The sequence below is a fragment of the Drosophila sechellia genome, chromosome 2L, assembly GCF_004382195.2.
Source record: "Drosophila sechellia strain sech25 chromosome 2L, ASM438219v1, whole genome shotgun sequence".
NCBI lineage: Eukaryota > Metazoa > Arthropoda > Insecta > Diptera > Drosophilidae > Drosophila > Drosophila sechellia.
The window spans coordinates 16874615-16895588 of record NC_045949.1 but is presented as its reverse complement, the minus strand read 5'-3'; the positions used below and the strand labels follow the sequence as shown (position 1 = coordinate 16895588).

The 20974-nt window shown below is 39.4% G+C and overlaps 1 protein-coding gene across 2 annotated transcripts in view; it reads left to right on the top strand.

The window, feature by feature from the left end:
• The first annotated feature begins 8049 nt into the window (after nucleotides 1-8049).
• Nucleotides 8050-20974, top strand: part of LOC6614466 — a 70954-nt gene continuing 58029 nt past the window's right edge. For both annotated transcript variants that reach the window (XM_002038863.2, XM_032725168.1), the window contains exons 1-2: nucleotides 8050-8426; nucleotides 16937-17043. In XM_002038863.2, the coding sequence (XP_002038899.1) occupies nucleotides 16989-17043 (55 nt within the window). In that variant the 5' untranslated portion in view covers nucleotides 8050-8426; nucleotides 16937-16988. The remainder of the gene's footprint in view (nucleotides 8427-16936; nucleotides 17044-20974) is intronic.

Genomic DNA, 20974 nt, shown 5'->3' with positions numbered 1-20974 from the left:
AAAAAGCATTGTAATTATATATTACAGCTTCCTTAGTGCAGAACACAGCTACCGAACTAGTTGCTTCAACTTTCCATCGCAGCACTTATCTGCACCACTTAAAGTTCTGTGATAGTCTGCAAATGCATTCAAATCTGTTGCACCCCATGAGCAATAATCATCAGCCACTAGTTTGGTGGGGTTTTATTGCCTTTATGTATTCCTCTCAAGGAGTGGGAAAACCTGCTACGGAGGGTTCGACTTTCGATTTCCACCAGACATATGCTGCACATTCCCCTTCTGTGAGGTGGGGCTTCTTTACTACCTCGTTCATGGGATTGCCCCCCCTCGTTCTGCAGACAACCATCGATGTGCATTCACATCCTTTGTTGTCACATTTGGCACGCGTCTTGCCACGGATCATCAGGTGCACAAATGTATTCCGTCGCCAGTTGGCAATTGTTGTTCAGCTTGTTGTTGGCCATGATTGGTTTTTATTGTTGCCGTTGTCGGCACACAAACACAAACACCTTTTTGCTGCACCAGAGACAGAGACATGGGGACTGAAGTCTGGAGACTGGGAACTGGTACTGGTCTCCGGGAAAAGAGAGTGGGGAAGCGAAAAAAGGGGATCTCTTGGACCCGTCGACATGCAAGCTGCTTTGCATAAGAACCGGTTAGCCTCGTGGATTTAACTTTTTCTCTCTTATTTTCGTTGAGTTTTAAATTGATTGGAGGATTTAATTTCAGTGGCAGCTGCCGTCGCTACCGAAGCTGAACAAATGTCGGGTGTTGAACACCTTTTCATATATTTTTTTGTTTGGGTCTGGTCAAGCCTTTGCACTAAATTACCGTAAAAATGTGCTACCCCTTGCTTTTAGTTTGGTGTTTTTTTTTTTTTTTTAATTTTGCACATGCTGTGTAATACGAAATGATGGATGAAAATGCTCGCCAAAGAGTGGTATATCATTTTACTTGAGGACAGCTATTAGGCAACGTTTTTGCTTTGACACTTCTCTGAAAAAAAATCCTTAACTTATCTTGGATGTATAGAAAATGTGAGTTTAATTTATACTTACATGTTATGTTATAAGATCAATTTAGTTTACTCACCTTTTATGCACTTACACCCCCAAGTGAAAACCACAATGAGAGAAGTCGGGAAAAAATTATGGTTCAATTTGTGCATTTCGTTGTCATGAATCATTTGGATTATAATGAATAACTTTTGAGTGGCAGTTGCAGCTTTTTGCGTGCTGAAATTAATTAAGTCTGCAATGCCATGGCAACAGTACAAGAGGAAAAGGAGTGTGGTAACTGGAAGGGAAGGGAGGGGGGGACACAGGGACATAACACACCCTGTCGGCACGTCATATGCCTTTCCCTCTTCCACAATGCTCTCCTCTCACTCGCACCCTCCTTTTATCACCCACACAATTTGCAGTCCGACTTCGTTTTTTTCAGTTCAGCTCAATTGTGTGCTGTCCTGCTTAAATATGAATTGTGTTGCAGTTTCTCGAGGTTACTAGTACTTAAAATTTCTGGGTATATAAAATTTGGTTCAAAATAAATTTTAAAATAAATTAAATATTTAAGATAGGTTTGATCTTAAAAGTGGATTTATATAATTATTATCATACTGCATTTATTATTTAAGTCTTAACAAAATGATTCGACCAGACGATACAGATATGACTAGTTTTTAATTACCTTAATACATTTTTTTTCTTGACTATGTCCTTTTCCAGGGTAACGCGAATTCGAATAGTGACCTCATTTAAATGCTAGTTCCTGGGCAAATTTTTCACTTTCGCCGAACGTAGTCATCCACATCCAGCGAGCGGGCTGAGCAAGAAACCAAGGGGAGGAAAACTCAGACAGACGCGTGACCAGGACGAGGTATCAAGCCAGGCCGAAAGCCAAGCTGGCCCACACAACACATGGTCAGGTCGGCACAAATATGGTTTTTATGCCGGGTCATAAATGTCAATTCCCAATGCATGTTTACCAGTATTTAGATTCCTGCTTTTCCATTCCTCACAGCGTTTTTTTATTCTCGTTTGGTTTTTATGTTTTTATAGTTTTATGGTCAATCCCCCAGGTTTGTTGAACTTTACAATTGCTGAGTCATTTGGTCTGTCGCGTGCCTCTGGCCCTGGAAAATGGAAAACTGGAGGAGGAGGCGGCTACAGCTGTGGGCGTGTCTGTGGTTAGTCAGCCCACACGAGTGTGAGTATGTGTCCGTGTCCTTGAGAGTGGCGAATGCACACAATCAAGGAAAGGAAAAGTGTTTGTCTGGACGGCCAGGAATCAGCACGAGTCCAATGTCGATGATAATGAGAACAAAAGCGCCTTTGTTGGGGTTTTCTGGGGTGGTTATGGCTTTTGAAATAATTGAATAATTGCTGCACTAAGAAAATTGAGGAAAAAGTGTTTACTTACTCATGGAGAATCGAATGCAACTTGGTTTTTTGATACGAGCTGCACCCAAATGGAATATGACATGCATGTTATTCTACCCCTAAAAGCGGTAATTTAGAACTATAAACCACATTTTCATTTATACATATGTTGTTTTAATTTTATTTTATGAAGCTAGCTCCTATGCCAGACTTTCAAAAACTTTTAAAATCTTGAAAAGGATGCGGTCCTAAGGCAAAGGGATGCCTGTTATCCCTCAGGGAAACCGCTGTTATTTTTATTATTTTGATTGAGTCCAACGCGTCGCAGCGTCAGAAATTAAGTGGAAATGAAGTGAGCACTTGAATTTCAATTGGAGTGGCCAGAATTCAAGCCCAGAACCTCACACAAAACCAAAGCTCTGGACCAGCAATCAACCCCGAAAACATAAAATACAATTCCAGGCCGAGTTTCGAGCTATAAATAAGAGGCAAAACAACAAGACGAACAAAAAGAATACATTATTCCCCACATTATTCCACTTTTTGCGGTTGCCGGAGAAAGGGTTCTTCTGGCTGGCCCCTGAAATGGTTTGACTAATGATTATTTAAGTGAATTACCATTAAGAGCTCCGTTCCTCAGCTTCTCTACGGCCAATTTGGCCTGGAGTGTAATTGTATAATTGTTGACGAATATTTTAGCATTGTTTCTCGCCTCTCCGTGTTGCCTGCTCTCCGGCTTATTAATATTAATAAAGTTGATTAAAAGGCTTATTCGGAAAACTAAACAAAGGCACTTAATGCATCAAATACGTTTAAGTGTTGGCAAACGGTTCCCCTAAGTGAAACTGGCTTATGTTTTGTTTGTACCTCGCTATGATTTCAAATCTGACTGATGAATTAATATTGGGAATATTGTATTAATGGTTATATTTATATATTACCTCTTCTTATTAATTTTAGAATTAATAAGAAGTCTTTAAACTGTTAATACATATTTAAAGGCTTTAAGGTTTGTATTATCTGAGTGTTCAGAATAGTTCTAAGTTGTCCCAAAGGCTATTGGGTTCTCAGAAATATCCGAATTCCTTTGCCTCGATAAATGCTTGAGAGAAGTCCAGTTTCAGACTTGGAGCTTGGTCGGTTGGTCTCCAGACTGCTCACCCGAGCGCAATTTCCCATAAACAGGCGTTGCGAAAGCGATTTGCATCGCTTGCAAGTGGAGCTTCCCTAAGGAACCCCTGTTCCCATGCCTCTGATGCAGCTCCAAGTGCCGCCCAAGTCGGGCGTAGCATGTGGCACTAAGTCGTCAGGGGAATGCGGCGAGATAAGCACAAATTAGTGGTAAATTAAGGCATCAGCATTGCTTACCCACATGGTGCACTGGAAAATGTCACATTCTGCCGATCAAACACTGCTACACAGAAATACCATCAAGCCCAACTATTAATCATTTATTTGGAATTCTAGCTCTAACTATTCTATTTCTGTTCATCAAAATTTCACATAAAGTAATGGAAATTATTGTAGACATTTTTCGATTCCAGATAAAAATCTAAATAATATAATAATCTTAATTAAGGCATTATTGCAACTATGTATGTATATTTAGTTGTAAATTTGACGATTAATTGAGCTAAAATCTCTAGCATGTTTTTTCAGCCACAGAGAAGTGATCGAAAGATTAGTTAGTCTTTTTGTCTATGTACAGTCTCAACCGGACGTGACAAACTCCAGGGAGCTTCGCAGTGCCTTCATGTGAAATACCCAATCCGAGTCCACTGACCGCAGACCAAGTTTGATGGACGTGCACTCAACACTTTCGCCCAGCTGACAGTTACACTAATAACCCCCTTGCAACCCTTTTACACCCACTTTATGCCCCCATTGCACCTCTGAAGCCCCCGCCCCCTTCGAAGCCACTCCCCCAAAGGCAATCCTGTGTGGCTTATCAGTTTTCAATCACATTTTGACTCGAATTTTGGTACATTCGGTGTGTGTTTGCCTGACCATAAATCAAGAAGACGCCCGATAATCCTCAATTCACGGCTGCCACTTCACGTGGAGAGTTGAAAGTGCGACAGAAGAGATAGGCACCTTCCCCAAATAGATAAACATTGACAGCTTGACATGTGTTCAAATATCAAATCCATCCCCTTTTCGAAGCGAATAAGTCCTGGCACGAATCGAATACGTGGTTTAATTTTTATTGTTTCGAGGTTCAAGGCTGATCTATTTTTTCTTTATTGCCAAGGGAAGAGAGCAGCTGAAATCGAGAACAAATGGGGAATTCGTCTAGGGGTTCTTCCTCCATGACACGTGTCGTGGGGATCACTTGCCGGCATTCCTTCAAAATGTGAGAGTTATAAAATATAATGTTTTTATATAAGCTCACTTGCATTTAACCGCGCAATTGAAATACTAATTAATGGTACTTTTTAATATTTCAATTATTATTTAACAAATTAAGCTTAGAGAGCACTGGTTGCGGTGGTCAACATTTTATTATAGTGGTTGGGTCAAATACTATTTATTTAATTTTAAATGTTTAATTCAATTAAATCAGATGTGCGAAAGAAGAAGGCTGACAAATTCCCTGGCAGTTACCAAGCCATTAGCTGGTGATGTAACCACTCATCGGCTTCGTTACTTCTGCTCAGACACAAACACACATCAACTGCAATAGAGGTCCTTGGTCCTCCGACTGGAAGACCATAATAAAGCAATAAAAAATGGATGGATTCAGGAGAAGAAAGGCGAAAGAAAGGTAAACGCCGGTGAGGCCAACTAAAGAGCCGCAAATACTGTCTGCCCCTCCCTTGTTCCACATCCCGCTGTCTAATTTATCATCAAAGCAGGGGAGGACAAAAGGATAAAGGACATGCGGCGGCGTAGTGTAGTGACCATGGAACCAGCTGGCTTCCTGACCAAACCGACGGAACACAAAACACAGCGCCCAACTGAAACCTGCGGGTGTTCCTGGCTGCAGGTATATGTGTGCGCCCGAGTTTATGACTAAATTGAAACAGGTTGAGCCGAGATGAGACAGGTGAGAGGAGTCGCAAAGGTTCTGCCAGTTTACTTTCCGTAGTTCTGTAAAAGATGCCGAGGAAAGGTGGTGGAAAAAAGCAAGATCAGTGGCAAAGAGGAACTAATTAAGAAAATGAATAATATAAAGAACAAGCTCAAGAACTATGAATAAAAATATTTAGCATTTGTATTGAATATTGAAGTTCGAAAAATGTAGTTTTTAAGATTGAAATTCAATGAATTTAAATTTAGGTGGCGGCATGTTTCTGTCAGAACAGTCACCATAGGCGCCTCGAATCCGTTCTTCCACGAAGAGAGCACTATTCCTTTTGAAGATCTTTTCCTACTAGTCTTGTCAATCATTTGACTTCTTCACTTGAACTGATATCTGTTTACACAACACAATCGCACACATCCCGAGATCAAAGCGAGACCACTTGAACACTTAACCCGAGGCGAGCCCGGATAAATCCGAGTCCCAGCTCCGACTAAGGACTCTCGGCTGCCCTGGGCCTTATCTCACTTACAAGTAATTGTAATATTATCCCTAATAAGCAAAAGATTGATAGCATTCCGGGGAAGGACCATAAAAGCGGGAGAGAGTGTCGTGGGGACTGGGGAAATTATTAGGAGGGTCCGAGGAGCGAGCCTCACTCGACACCAGCTTGAAAGGACACAAAGGATGGTATGGCCGGCTATCTGCTTACTCTTCTCATCATCACTCGAGTAAACAATGTCATAAAATCATCAATCAAAGCGGGGAACTCCTCCCACTCCCTATCTCTTCCTCCCGTTCCAATCTCGGCCTTCTCGGCTTGTTTTCTTAGCCTTATAGCCCCTTTTTGTATTGGCCCTTTGTGCGGGCCCTAAACTGTCTAAGCAAACAACAACAAACTGGACACGCGTCCGGATTTGGTTTTGCCTGGGATTAGCCATGCCCCTTAGATATTTATATATGTGCCTCCCTTTCTTGTATGTCTGGGCCTGTTAATACAATTAAGTGTTAAATTTGTTGCTGCCTTTTGCTAGGGTTATTTGTAAGACGGGGCAAATTGTTTTATGGGCGTGCCGCTATTTACATTATAAGTAGATATGGTCAGGAGATTTTCTTGCGGCATGTCTCAATGGGGAATTCGGGGGCAAGATGGCAATCGCCTTGGTTTTTGGGCCACCGGATGCGAAGGTGCTTCATTAAGTGGCTGAGTTTATGCACCAGCGTTGGATTTTCTTTCTTGTAGGAACTTAAACTAAGTAAGAAATGTAAGATGCTTACCCCATATTCTGTACAATTAAGTTATATATAAATATATAAACTACGATTTGTTTATCAATTTATAAACATATATTTTTATCATTACGTTTTTAAAAAAATACTTTTTCTTGAAAAGACTCGTTCCTATCTTGTTTTGTGTTCATTGTTTAGTTTTTAAGTAAATAAGAACATCTGCATTTCTACCTAGTACTGTGTGTATATCTAAAAAAATCCATAAGGACTACCTGTTTATCAGTAAGGTCATAAAACGGAAGGACAAATATTTTGTCGGTCATGTTCATGCTTGATCGATTGGACTTGTAGCAAGACTGGTATCCTTTTCGTTTAACAATTAGTCAACATAAGAAAGATTTCCTTATATATACGACTGTTTTGTTTTTGTTCTGAACACTATAACAATTTTTTTTTTAGTATATATTTATTACCGGCCTGTACTTCACGATTCATCATAGTCAATCGTATCATAATTTTCTCATTATCCCTGTCCTGCCTCTACACACACGTTCTTGAAGTAGGTAGATATTATAACTGACACTGTCAACTGACTGGTTTTTGTACCAAGTTGGCACTGGTTTATTTGCTAGCTGATTAATTAACTTACCACCCACATTTTGCCGACATTAGATCAGGTTTCCAAGAACTAGAAATATAAAAAAAATCAGAACCTTCTAAAAAATGATTTAAATTAACAGAATAAATTAAGAGTTGCTTAGTAGAATTTGGATTGAAAGTGCGAAAGTAAGGTATTCAAAACTTGGAGCTGATCACCGGCAGGGTGATGCATGATTTCCATATTTTACCTTAAAATACGCATTGAGGATCATAAATCGTTTTAATTCAATACTACGTTATTATTATTATTATTATTATTATTATTAGTAATTCATAATCAGGATTGAGTTTATGAAATATTTTTCTTCTTGATAAACATATATGCATTTATTAGGTTACATCTTTTCACAAATTAAAGTAAAATCTAATTTGCCTATTTGGTCGAATCAATTCCTTTCCTTTTCCGATTCCAATCAGAAATATAAAGGACTTAAACAATTTCTGTTAAAACAATAAAAACAAATTTCTTGGATGATTTCGTTGTGTTTCTCCCTAGTTTGATTCAAACCTGAACATTTTCCAGTCGAACATATTGCATGTTTCTGTTTGATTCTCCTCTTCAGAAATTTAGCATCGAATTCGTGCTGTTAGAACACTGTTAAGTCGTATAAGACTGAGGTTGCACATAAAATCCGCAAGAGGGCGCTACTTCGTGGGCTGTCGGCGGGCATCGTTGCAACTTCGGTTCCACGACACGAACATTTTCGTCTGGACACGAAAAACGGAAAGCGAATGTATCTGAAAGATACGTTTAGTCTATTTCGACGCGAGCATTGTAACGGATCGCAGGTCACGGACGCTTGGATTAACGGTACTGTTGCCCTGAGTGTCATCTGTGTGTGAGAGTGCGTGTGACCGGTCAACAAAAAAAAAAAAAATTAACAACAAAGCAAAGAAACCCCACAAAACCCGCCACTCGTGCATGAGTGGTTTGAAAAGTGCATAAGTGTAACAGTTGGAATTTTAAAAAATATTTTCCGATATGATTTCAAACGAAATATGATCGAAAGCAGCTGATAAACAGCGGGAAAACAGCAGTAAACCAAAACAAAGTGATCGAGATAAAGGTGTTCAACTTAATCGGCATCTTGAAAAGGAAGAAAAATCAGGGGCTTTCAAAAAAGTCATAAAAAGTAAGTGCAGCACGACCAAATAAAACAATACCAATTGTGGAATGTAAAAATATTAATGCAAAACATAAAATAAGTGAACAAAAAAAAAAGAGTCTCTGTGCAAATAAACAAATATTTTCTCACTAAGATAAACAATAATACCCACAATTTGGGTGACTGCCACGCCCCCTCAAGCTACCGGCAATCTCCACCTCCAGAGGCTATCCTTTTTGCGCTCCTTTTTTTGGGGTCAGCAAATGGATCCGAATCATTTCTTGTGGGATTTCCTTTTGCTTTGTTTATTTTTCCGTAAGAGCGCGAGATTTTGCACACAGTTTTTTCTACTATGTTTTTGGCATATTTGTTTATGCGTTCATCCAGTTTGGCTTTGCCTTTGGGTGCGTTGCAAAATGGGTTTAAAATTGGCAAAATCTTTGGCGGGAATATATCAAGCAACTGTCAATGAATTTGAGTAAATTTACAACTGTCTAAACGGTTTAATCTGAGCGGAAGCTTAGCTTAAGATTGTTTAAGTTTCGAAACTGATTGGAACTGTTTGTGTAATCTAATGATTAGCAAAGGCATTGTTGATCATATAAGAATGATCTTTATGTAGTTTTGAGAGCAATAAAAATATACATATTTGCTAAGGGCAACGTTAAAGGTTGAAATGTTAACAGATACTTAATAAATGCTAAAGCCAATTAAGTGAAAATTAATAATCTATTGGCTTAATGATTAAACTACAGAGACATCTAAATACATAAGTTCGTCTGAACTCTTTTAAATAAATAATAAGTGCTGCTGATATCTAAGAAACTGATAATATTGAAATACTAATTTAAGAATACACTTGCAATACAAGTGCCTAGAAAGTTATCCTCCCTGCTCGATGCAGTCAGTCAAAGGTACTACTTGTCCCAAAGGGGATCTTTGGATCCTGCCCTTAAAGTTCCCCATAGATGGCAAGCACAAATGGGGACTAGTCCGCAGATGTAGATCACTTCGCATGGCTTTCATTTAAATGCCTTAATGCTGATATTGACCTTTTCTTAAGTTAAGCAAATCCGAAATTTGTAAAACACTCTGTCTAAGAGAAAATATGTCAAATGAGGCCCAAACGTCAACGACTTAGGTGCGTGCCCTATTAGCCTCCCCAATAAAAATTAACTCAGGTTAAAGACGGGCGAAAATCCCGCCAAAGACATAAATCTTCGAACAGGCCGCAAAGTCAAATGAAAATAGCACAAACAGAAATATTTTCATTAAGAGTGTGGAAAATATTCCGCAGAGGCAGGGTGCCGGCAGAAGGGAGAATCAACATACATCAATCTTTCAGTGGGGCCTGTCAGCTGTTTTAAGCACCCGCAAAGTGCTGTTGCCTCCAAAATACGAAAAAAAGAAGAAAAATATAAGATGTTGGAGACGCCGGGCAGACATTCAATAAAGATTGAACCCGAAGAAGATAAAGCAGAGCGGTGAAAAAACCCCAAATGTAAATGTGAAATTTTTCGAAATGCATTTTTCGTGAGGAGCCCCCATAAAAAATTTGTGTACTTGTACTCTCGCTGGTTTTTTGCTTATTGAGTAAAGTTTTCCTTTGTATTTATTTATGTTTTCCCTTTTTTTTTGCTTAGCCACGCGCAAAACGTGCGCCAATCAATTCCAGACCGAACTCAAGCAAAACATAGACGAAATTGAAGACGAAAAAAAATCTTAACCGTGTGAACATTTTTCCACTCCCACGGCAAACAAATTAAAGCAAAGTTGAGAGAAGAAGAGCCCGTCAAAGTCGTGTTAAAATTAGAGACAAAAGCAATTTGTCTTTGTGCAATACTTAAACTCGAAGATGTATCTTGCAGATACATTTACATCTGAGCGCAGAGTCGATGGTCTATTAAGCGAACGTGTTGATTGATTTTTATTTTCGGGCATTACACAGAAATCGACACAGGGCTCGAAAACTCTCTGTTCCCATTCCCATTGCGGTTTTTGTTAATGAAAATTCAACGCCGCTTTCCGCTGGTAAAATCAGATAGAGGCGGGTGAAGGGCCTGCTAAATCATTCAACACTTGAGGGTTTGCTCTCCAGTTGATTCTATTAATTACGGAACCGTACTAGAAAGTGGGTCTGTATCGACTGCCATGGAAATCGATGACTTATTAAGGAGTATCGTCTCAATGGGAACAGTTTGAATGCCGTAAATTAGGGATGTGAGCATAGAAAAGTATCTTCTAGCTAATAAACAAAATGGGTAAGCACATAAAAAGTTCATATTAATTTTAAAGCTTAAACTTAAAGAAAAATATTTCAAAATGGTTTAATGGACAAAAGGTATAATAATTTTGTTTGGGGATATATAGTAAAATATACAATAAAATGGTACAAATTGTTAGCCAAATTTTTGGTTGTTCCCAATCCACAACCACCTTTAGCACTATTTCACTAACAATTTCAGCGCATCCAGCTTTTCTATGGATCTCCTAAAGAGCATATAAAAAGTCGTAGCTATCGGCAATACTTTTCCCATTTTCCACTCCCTGTCTTCACACTTTTTGTCATCACCTTGGCAAATAGATTTCGGTGTCGGAAGAGCACTTAGAAAACTGCTTTGCTGCTGCTTCCACTGGTTGCTACTGCCACTTGCCAGACCGAAAATTGATTGATTTTATTTGCACGATTGGGGGAAAAGAAAACGTTAACCAACTCCTTCTCTGCGTTTTCTTCCCCCAAAAATTTCGTCGCGTTTGCGGTTCGTAAAAGGGGGAAAAAAGTTTGCTGAGGTGTCTGTAACTGACATGTTGTGGCCAACTTATTTGCACAGTTTAAATTTTGGGCTTCCCCCCTGTCAACTACCTGAAGTTATGGAAAATGGCTTCAGAATGGGAATCTCTGCCCCAAAAACCAAACTCCAACTGTGCTTGTCTGGCCGAAAAATAAAGGCATATTCCTTACTCAGTTATGGTATGAAAATTGCTTTACATTTCCTCTACCCCCGTTTTGCTGCGGTTTTTCGTCTGCATTATCGATGAGTGCGTTTTTCATTTGCTGGAAAATTCACCTAAAAGCAATCGGCATAGTTGTGACTCCGTTTTCACTTCGTATTGCCAGGATGCAGCTGAGAGAAGCAAAATTGTCATGAATAAATGATGGCCAAGGCGAGGATGATGACGACTGTGTTACGGGCCAAAAAGTGAAGAAACACACAAATATAAATTTTTCACAGTAAAATCCTATTTTCCCTGTCCTGTTTTCCATTTTTCTGCAAATTTATGGCATATTCCCAATTGAGATGGCCCGGGCCCAAGTTAAATAAAACCATTGTTTCGGCTTCTTCGGTAAAATTTGTTTGGAAATGACTCCTGCTCTCGAATGTCTCACAATTAATTTGAGCCCTCTGCTCTCCATGGAAATCGGTTATAGAATTTATTAAAAATATACAACTCTGAAATTTAATGAAAAATTTATGCATAAAGTGGGCGGTCCGGAATTGATTGAAAATTACTTATGTTTTTTTTTTACGTATTCCAAATAAAACAAGGAAGTTAGGTTGATTTTAAAAGCTTTTATCTGAATTTTTTAAATTTTCATTAAATTCCATAGATTCTGCCTTTAAGACTTTAAGCACTTGACATAGTACGAAGCGTTAAAAAATATTATCATATGTATGAATAATTGATAGGCAAACAATGTCTAAAACAAAGTGATCCATTTCATGTAAAGAGAGTTAAAAAGTTAAAAGTATTATTTGCTTAATGCCAGAAAATAATATTGATTTTAAGTCCCAATCTGTATGCTGAACATAACTGAAATCAAACAATGAACGTCAGCAAATTTTACCGAACAAATGGGGAATTGTGTATTTATATATAGCGAATTTACAAACGGGAAAATATTTATATGGCCCAGAAAAAACTTTTGCATTCACCGATTGATTGACAGTCAAATTAGCGGCAAACAAATGGCGAGAAGCCAAGGCAAATAATTTTAAAATTCATGCGATTTATATGTGGAGAGATGACATATACACTGTGCGCATATACGGCATATCAATGAAATAAATTATGGCATTGTGTAAGGCAAATTACGGCAAATGGGCGATCCACTAGATGCAAATCAATATGTGCAGCAGGCAATCATTCAACTCGTTCGCTCGTCAGTCAATCAAACGTTGGCCATTAAGGTTGGCAAGGGGTTGGAAAAAAGGGGGATTTTCCAAACAGCCTCAAGTGGTTTCTACGGCCATAAACAAGTGCCAGTGGAAACTCTTTTCTTTTTCCGATTGTTTTTTTTTTTGAATTGGCGCCGGCGTCGTTGCAACCTAATTTCCCATTTATCGAACACTTTTCGGAACTGGCGCTATGGCAAATATGGCAATCATATGCTGCTACCATCGAATTGAATGTTTACATGGTGGGCGGTGATAAGGGGGCGGGGCAAAGGAGACGCACACGCATCATCACTCATACGTCACGTTGTCTGACTTGTATATCAATTTGGGGGGGCAGACGGAGCAGTGCCTAATAAAAGATACAAACGAAAGCTCATCGAACGAATTGGAAATGCTCTGGGTTGGAAATTAGCAGGCAATTAAAATTGCTGCATTCAACGACAAACAATTTGCATGGTGACATTTATTGGCTAGTTTTAATTATATTTGTTATACTTATATCAATACAATTCATTATATGAAAACGTAGAAATTAATTAAAATTAGATAAATTAGATCGGTATGTTTTTCAAATCAACATGTTCATTAATGGTTGGATGTGAACTAAAACAAAACAAACCCAGAACAACTCTATTACTCTTTTCGCAAAGGGTATTTCACAGATCCCGCTTTCAATGAGGCGTCTGAAAGTACGTGCCTCATGCCTCATGTTTCATTCCTTATGCGCCATGCCTCGTGGCTCAATTCAATTGCAGCCCAATTGACGTTTGCATAAATATTCCCTTTCGACTCCGTTTTTGCCTTTTTTATGGCCGCTTCTTGGCCATAGTTTGCACAGTTTATAAATTCTGTAAGTTTGCCCCTGCCACTGCCCCTTTTTTTGTTTAATGCTGCCTGTTGATTTTTTATGGCACTCGATGCGTGTTGCTCTTTAGCACAAAATAAACAAATTAAGGCGCACAAACTGCAGCTTTGTTGTTTATGAATTTCGATTCTCTGCGGCGCTGATTTTGTTGTTTCCAGTTTATTGGTCGAGCGGAGATTTCTCAAATCTTGCCGAAGGGGGATTCTCTGCCCGGGTTGTTTATGAAGTTTTGAAATCGATTTGGTAACGCGGCAAGTGGCCCTCCCACACGAACATAATAAATTCTAAAAACACATTCCTCTTTATTTGGCCTCGCAATGGAATTCTTGCGTTTCCCTATCGATATAAATAATTTTTTGGACTTATTGGACGAACTTTTTAATTAATTCCCATCATCGTAATTATGTTGGTTTTTATTTGGGCAATTCGATCTGCCTTCAATCAAGTCAGTGGGAGAATCGAATTAAGTGCCGCTGTTTTGGGATAATTTGTATTAGCATTTGGCTTTGGATAGAAACTGATTTGTTGAAAGTTATAAAGATGCATCTTTCGGATCTTTATGTCTACCGTTTAAGTGCGTACTACGAAAAGTTAACAAAAAATAATATAGATATAAATATATTAGAGCAAATATAATTAGTTAACAAAAGCGTATTCAAATCAACAGTATTATAAGACTTTGACTCTTAGCTAACAATAACCTCAAATAATTACTACCTTAATCCAGCTACCGAATTGTGCATTTTTTTTTTCGTTTGGTAATTTGAACATTATTCGTTATCCCCACTTTATCAGCCGCTTGGCCAAAAACCAAAATTCAATTACCTCCATTCGCCCCGGGCCATGAAATTGTAACCTGAGCTAAAGAAGCTCGGAAAATGTAAGATGGGTGGAGGAAAACCGAGAAAAACAAAGCATTTTTGGCATATGTTAGACTTCAAAGTGGGCGTATATTGGGAGACTCAATCACTCAAAATGGAACGGTAATTGATAACTTTTCAATTTTCCATAGCCAAGGGCCAAATGGCAGGGGTGGTGAATATGGTAACTTTTCATTTTCCATAGAATTTTCACACATTTCTGGTGCAAAGGTCTCGGTGCTGGTGAAAACCTCAATAGAGAAAAAGCGAAAGTTTTCGAGTATGATTCGTCTATTTTCTGCCTTTCAGGGGGTTTCCTTTTGTCTTTTGTCTTTTTCCATTGTTAAAAATTTTAATTTAATTTTTGTCCATACATTTTGCAATCTAATTACTGATTGTTAGTGCATTTTAGCGATTTTATTCCCCGAGCTTTACTTCTACTCATTCACTCGATTACACTTTTTGCCACTTAACGGGAAAATTATTTAAATGAGCAGACACAAATAAAAGCACATGAGTGTCTCAAAGTTAAAGATCCTTTTTTGTGATTAGACTCCTGTTCCAGTTCACTGAAGAAATAAAACGATGAATTTATACACATAAATTTACAACAAGAATTATGTTTCATAAAAAATAAACATAAATTGTAAGTGCTTTACCAGTCAAAACTAAATGATTTCGACAAATATTTAAACACATAATTCACACACAACATTTTTATACCAAGCCCCCCACGAATAAGAATCTAACCTCGACTTTTACCAACACTTGAGGTCACCAAGGACTCATCTGAGTAAGGGTATCGCTGACAGGGTGACATACAAGCACCACTCCCAACTTGAGCCACCTGAACCACCGGAGGAAACCCAACAACAGGCTGGGGAGTGGTCTCAGTCACTTGCGACAGTATCGCATTTGTTTTGAAATTAGTTTGCCAGCAACCGAAAAAAGATATATGTATATAAGCAGGAGCGAAAAGCGAAGGGAAAATGAGACGTGTGTGACTATGTTAGGGCTCCGTTTTGTGCACCTGTCTAGGGGGCGGGAAGTCCACCTGCCATTGGGGGCGGGGCGGTTGCCCATGGCAGTCGGTCTTTGCCGACTTGTTTACGGTGGCAGCGAACAGATACAAAGGAAGCGGATAAGGGGAACCCAGATAGAAGGATACAAAAGATACAGGGATATGCAAGTCACATTACAGCCGGATAGTCAGAGTCTAGTTGGAGTTCAGCTTGGTGGAATTGCCCAAGCTTACATCTGCATGCAAACACTTTTCTGACAGTCATTCGAGGCTCTAATTTATTTGATTTTATTCTATTCGCACCATAAATGTCTTTTGCATTTGTCAATCAAAAAGTTTTAGTGACCCACATTAGATTTATATATATAACTTGGTGTCACAGATTTTAGATATCTCTTTGGGAGCACATGACACATGGCAACTTATTTGAAGATAGATACATAGATAGGTTGTCTGCATACAATTTAATAAATTGTACAAAAAATTGAATTGATAAATAATTCAATTTATAGTTAAATGTTTCGATTTCAATCGTAAAAAGATTATATTTTAATCAATAGTGATAGATTTGCAAATTTAAAACTTAACTCAGAAAAACTATAGAAATATCGTATCTGCCCACAAAATATTGGTACACATTTTGTGGAATAAAAAACAAATAAGATTTAGTAAACCAAATTAAAAAAAAAGTAGTTAACCATTAAGTCCTTTTAAAGACTACGAAGCCGATCAATCTGGAAGTGACATCATCCCATCGATGAAATTACCATGCATGATCAACTTAAGTCCATCTTATACGTCACTCAAGCTGGGGATTCATTCATCTGGTGCCTTATATACAGCCAATTGATCAGTCCTCGCCTTTGCCCACCAAGACCTTCAATTATCTATCAATTAGAGACACACAAGAAGATGGGGAGAAAGGAAAAGCCCAGCCTTTCCATTTAGAACGGAAATTATTCATGACTTCCATGGAAAACCGAAAAACAAAGAGGTCAGAGGAACACAGAAAAAATCAAATTCGAGAAGAAAGCAAAGAAGATAAATGACCAACAATTAGTCACACCTACGATGACAATCACCGAGCGATTGGAAAAGGGGAATTGTGTGGAAAACGTGGGCTTACCAATGGCTCCAAATCGAATTCGAATTCCCCCAGTTCCTCTGGGTCAGACAATGGCCACAGTAATGAAAATTTAGCAGGCCCAAAACACAAAACCAAGCTTAATTGCTGCGGGGTGGGGGAAAACGAACCGAAGGCCCTTGGCCCCCCAAAAGTGCATGTGTAGTTTTGATTAGCGTCAGGTGGCGTGTCAATCGGCAATTTGTGGCACGCCCCCTCAGGAAAATGACATTTGAATGATGACAGTGAACCGGTGACTGGTTACAGGTAACAGGTAACTGATCACAGGTGACATCTGGCGTTCTTCCGCACTTGTTTTTCCAGGGTTGGGCCCCCTACTCTCACAGAAATATCTCTATTATGCAGACCAAACAATCAAACAAATTGCTGCCTTCTGTTCTGTCGCTTATAGCGACTGGCTCACGGCCGCGTCTGCAGCAATAAATAATTATTTACATATTCATTGCTTTTTCATCATCTACCATTGCAGATATCAGAAGGAGCAGGAAGCCATTCGAAACATAAATCTGACAACAATCAACATGTTTGGCCATCTCAATTTGCTGGCCGCTCTGTTTTTCATCGGCACACTGAAAGGTGAGTTAAATCAACGCAAATTGTACACGTTTGTTTCATAGCTACACTAAAAAAAGGGTTTTTAAAATAAATCCACATCTCTGCTTCAACTTAGGAAGGAATTTGCGGCACATGCAATATGGAACTATATACTATACTACTTCTGTTCTAATTTACCACAAACAAAAAATTGGATATCTGTCTGACTTGCGTACCAATAAATCAGATTATTTCTAGCGTGTATTCAAATTCATAAAAGGCACTCAAACTCCGTGACCAAATGTTAGCCAATTATGCAGACTTCATTTGTCAACGTTTTGGCGAGTATTCAAATATGAAATTTCACACTCGGCCTGACATTTCCCCACCCCCTCTATCCAATCCACCCACAGCATCGTTCATGGGCGGGTTTGAGGGGGCCGTCGGTGACCGCAACTCGGGCGCCGGCTCCATGGCGTGCCTCATAAATTAATTTACACTTGAAACTGGCCAAGCCAAACAACAACAAAAACTGCAATAACAACAAAAAAAATAAAAGTGTTTTGTTGCCTCAGCAACAACAACGATATCAACAGTGGCGAAACTGAATGCCCCGTACCACCCACGATGGGTCGGAATTGCAAAATTGCAGTTGGGAATTGGCAGCGGGAATTGGGTGTCTTAAATGGGTACGTTACGAAGAGTTTGGGTACACTGAAATTGATCAAAGTTAAGTTATGAAAAAGGGCTTCTTTCAAGATATACAACTAATCTTTAGGCTTACATAATGTGTTTATGCGAAGCAAGTATCACGCAATCATATCACGATCAATTTTACGAAGTCACGATTTATCGCATACTAAAGTTATAAATGACAATTTTATATTTAAAATTCTGAATATTAGCTTATAGTTAAAGTAAATCACTTAACTGTTACAAATACTTGTTATTATTTTCATATATTTTTTGAAGTGAAATTACAATAACTTTGGAATTTGCCAACTAAAATTAAAATTTAATAACACTCATTGAGCTGCTTCCCATTGGTGTCCGAATTAAACGAAGTTCTAAAGCAGTGTTAGGTATTTTCCGCAAAAAACCATAGGACCCCCCTCATAAATCCCCGCCCAACGCCACTGTGGTCATTATCGGCTTGAGTGGGCAACGGGAGCCACGAGTCTGTTTAATTGAAATCGACGCTGGCTGCGCTTACTTTCTTCGCACATGAATTTGTTTATTATCAATTCCCTAAAAAAGCGATAAAGAAGCTGCGTATTTGGGCTAACGCTGGGCGAAACGAAGAAGGGGAACGCCCAGGGATTCTGGGTAAATTGCTCTGCGACGGCACTTTGTCGTCTGTCGTAATAATTCCGTTGCAATTGAAATAAATTAAATTGCATGCGGAGCCATTGTCAGCGATGTCGCCTGTTTTCCTCCGTTATTTGTGTGCGCTTTTGTCAAGCGGAATTGTCAGTGGGTACTGTATTCAGCACCACCGAGCCACCCAAGCCATCCAAGCCAGGCAAGCCATCCAAGCCAGCCAAACCACCCAACTATCCGACTTTCCGACCCTATATGGTGCACATGCATACCACCATCACGAATGCAGATGCATAAACCGCAGCGGCCCAAACCAAAACCCCGGCAAAGTCATCACATCGCTCGTGATGTGCACATGTCACTGCGGCATTTGTTTAATTAACAAAAACGCTCGTGTCCCTGCCCCTCGGACCATGCCCCTGCCCCTGCCCCAGCGACTTCAGCTGCATCTCTGTGGATTGTGGGTGCTAAGTGGTGACCCCGACCAACTTCCCGACCCATCCGTTCGGGAGCCGAAAAAGCCTTGCGGTTGTCAGTCATCGTTTGTCTTTGTAATTTGTGCCCTGATGAGTTATACTTTTGAGTGCGTATTCGCCTGTCCGTCCCACTGTCCGTCCTGACTGATTAATGTGATGTGTGTGTTTGTGCGTGTGTGTGTGGATCATGAGCTGGGCGGATAGTGGAAACTTTAGCTGATGGAATTTTGAGAATTTTGAGTGCATCGCAGGAACAAGTGAAACCATGATTGGATACTAAGAGAGAAAGGGATAATGTGGAGTAGAGGAAAAAATATATTTATATATCAAATTTAACCAGTGACTGACAAATGAATGAATTTAAGTGGAAACGATATGGGTCCTAATATAATAGATACAAAATGACATGCAACAAATGGGTAGAGAAGAGTTTCCAACTGCATTCAGCAATCAAAACTGCCACCCAAGAGCACTTCCAATAAACACGACACCTTCGGTTAGTTTTAATTCCTTGGATCTTATTGACACTAAATACTTGGAAACAATTTTGCCAGCCACAAATCTAGACTAAGCATAAAGGTCGCCACAAACAAAACTTTCTCAATAAAATGTTGAAAGAAAGTTAAACCAAACTGACAACCGCAACGAAAAACATTTTAACTCCAAGAAAGGAAATAAAATTGAAAAAGCCAAGCTGGAAACTGCTGATGACATTTTCCAACGAAGGAGGAAACATAGGGAAACATTAATCATTTAATTTGATAAGCCATAAACGAAGTCGCCGATAATCTTTCTACGTGTCCCATTGAAAACAAGGGAGTATAGTCCACACATTTCAAAGGGGGTTGACTTCGATTTGGAATCGCACTTGGTGGGGCTTTGGCTCTGCCAGTGACGCATTGCATGCTATTTCAATTGATTACGCCGAGCTCGAGGGCCAGCTAAAAAAGATGAGAGGCAGGCCCTGGAGGAAAACGACTACTTTTGGCTTTCACTTCACTTGCAGACAATCGAGGGTTGGCCAAACTTGTCGCATGAAAATGCAATTCAATTGATTTATGTGCTCGATGCAATTACTTGAGAGGAAGTTCTGGCTGCGTGCCGGGTGCCAATAAAAATCCAAGCTGCCCCTGAAACTGACAGCCGCATAAATTGCCGCCCATTCCAGCGGAAGACCAAACAGAAGAACTCAGCCACATCTACATCCACCCGATTTCTTTGGGCAGCCCGATGGCAACCCTGAACACCTTGTCACTAGGTGTGAAAAGTGCTCCTTGGTGCTCTGCCACGCCTACCGCACCAAAAATAATCAATGGGCGTAACGGTAGCGGGCCAATTAAATTTATCGCCAACTCTTTTGTGCCTGCAAAATTGTTTTTAATTGTCCTTGGCAATTAAATACACGCCCGGCCGCCTTAGTCCTTTCCTTAGCCCTCTCCCCGCTCACCCTCCTCACAGGAATTAATCGAGTCGTGTGCCCAGATAAACACAAATTTAAAGCGGATAAGCCCGAGGGGTTTGTGGTTTGTGGGCGGTTGGGGTTTAGAATGTGCGGAAAGGGGTGGCGAAATCAGGACTCGGGTTGGCAAATTAAACACGGGGCAGGATCTTCAAGAAAACTCTTCTTTGCCTAACATTATTTCAAAGGGAAACCTTTTAGCTTTTAAAATCAAATTTTTGATACCACCGAACAACATTTAACGACACAGAAATCCAATAAAATGTTGTAATTATTATGTACTTCCCCAGATTATAACTATGACAAAGGTCTCCAATAAAATTCTATAATCTTCTGACACAATTCATCAACTTCAAAAGAATTATTAGACACTTTAATGACATTTTTATTAGGAAACATATCAGTTGAGGGTATAAACTAGAAAATATAAAATTCACGAAAAAATAGGGTAAATCAAAAATCATTTTAACTTTTTGACTTAAGAAATCCAAGCTATTTCTTTTAAATATCTCATAAATCGTAAGCCCCCTAGTATCATAATCTTTAAAGGCAAAATTCCATAAAAATTCTTATCAATTCAACTCAATTCCTGGCTTCCAGCTTGGCAATTTGGCTTCATGCAAATGAATGATTTTGATGAGCCTGGATAAAAAGGATGAGCGAATACCTGAAGCTGCTTCAGCTGCATCAGCCCGCAGCCGAAACCAATGAAAACTTC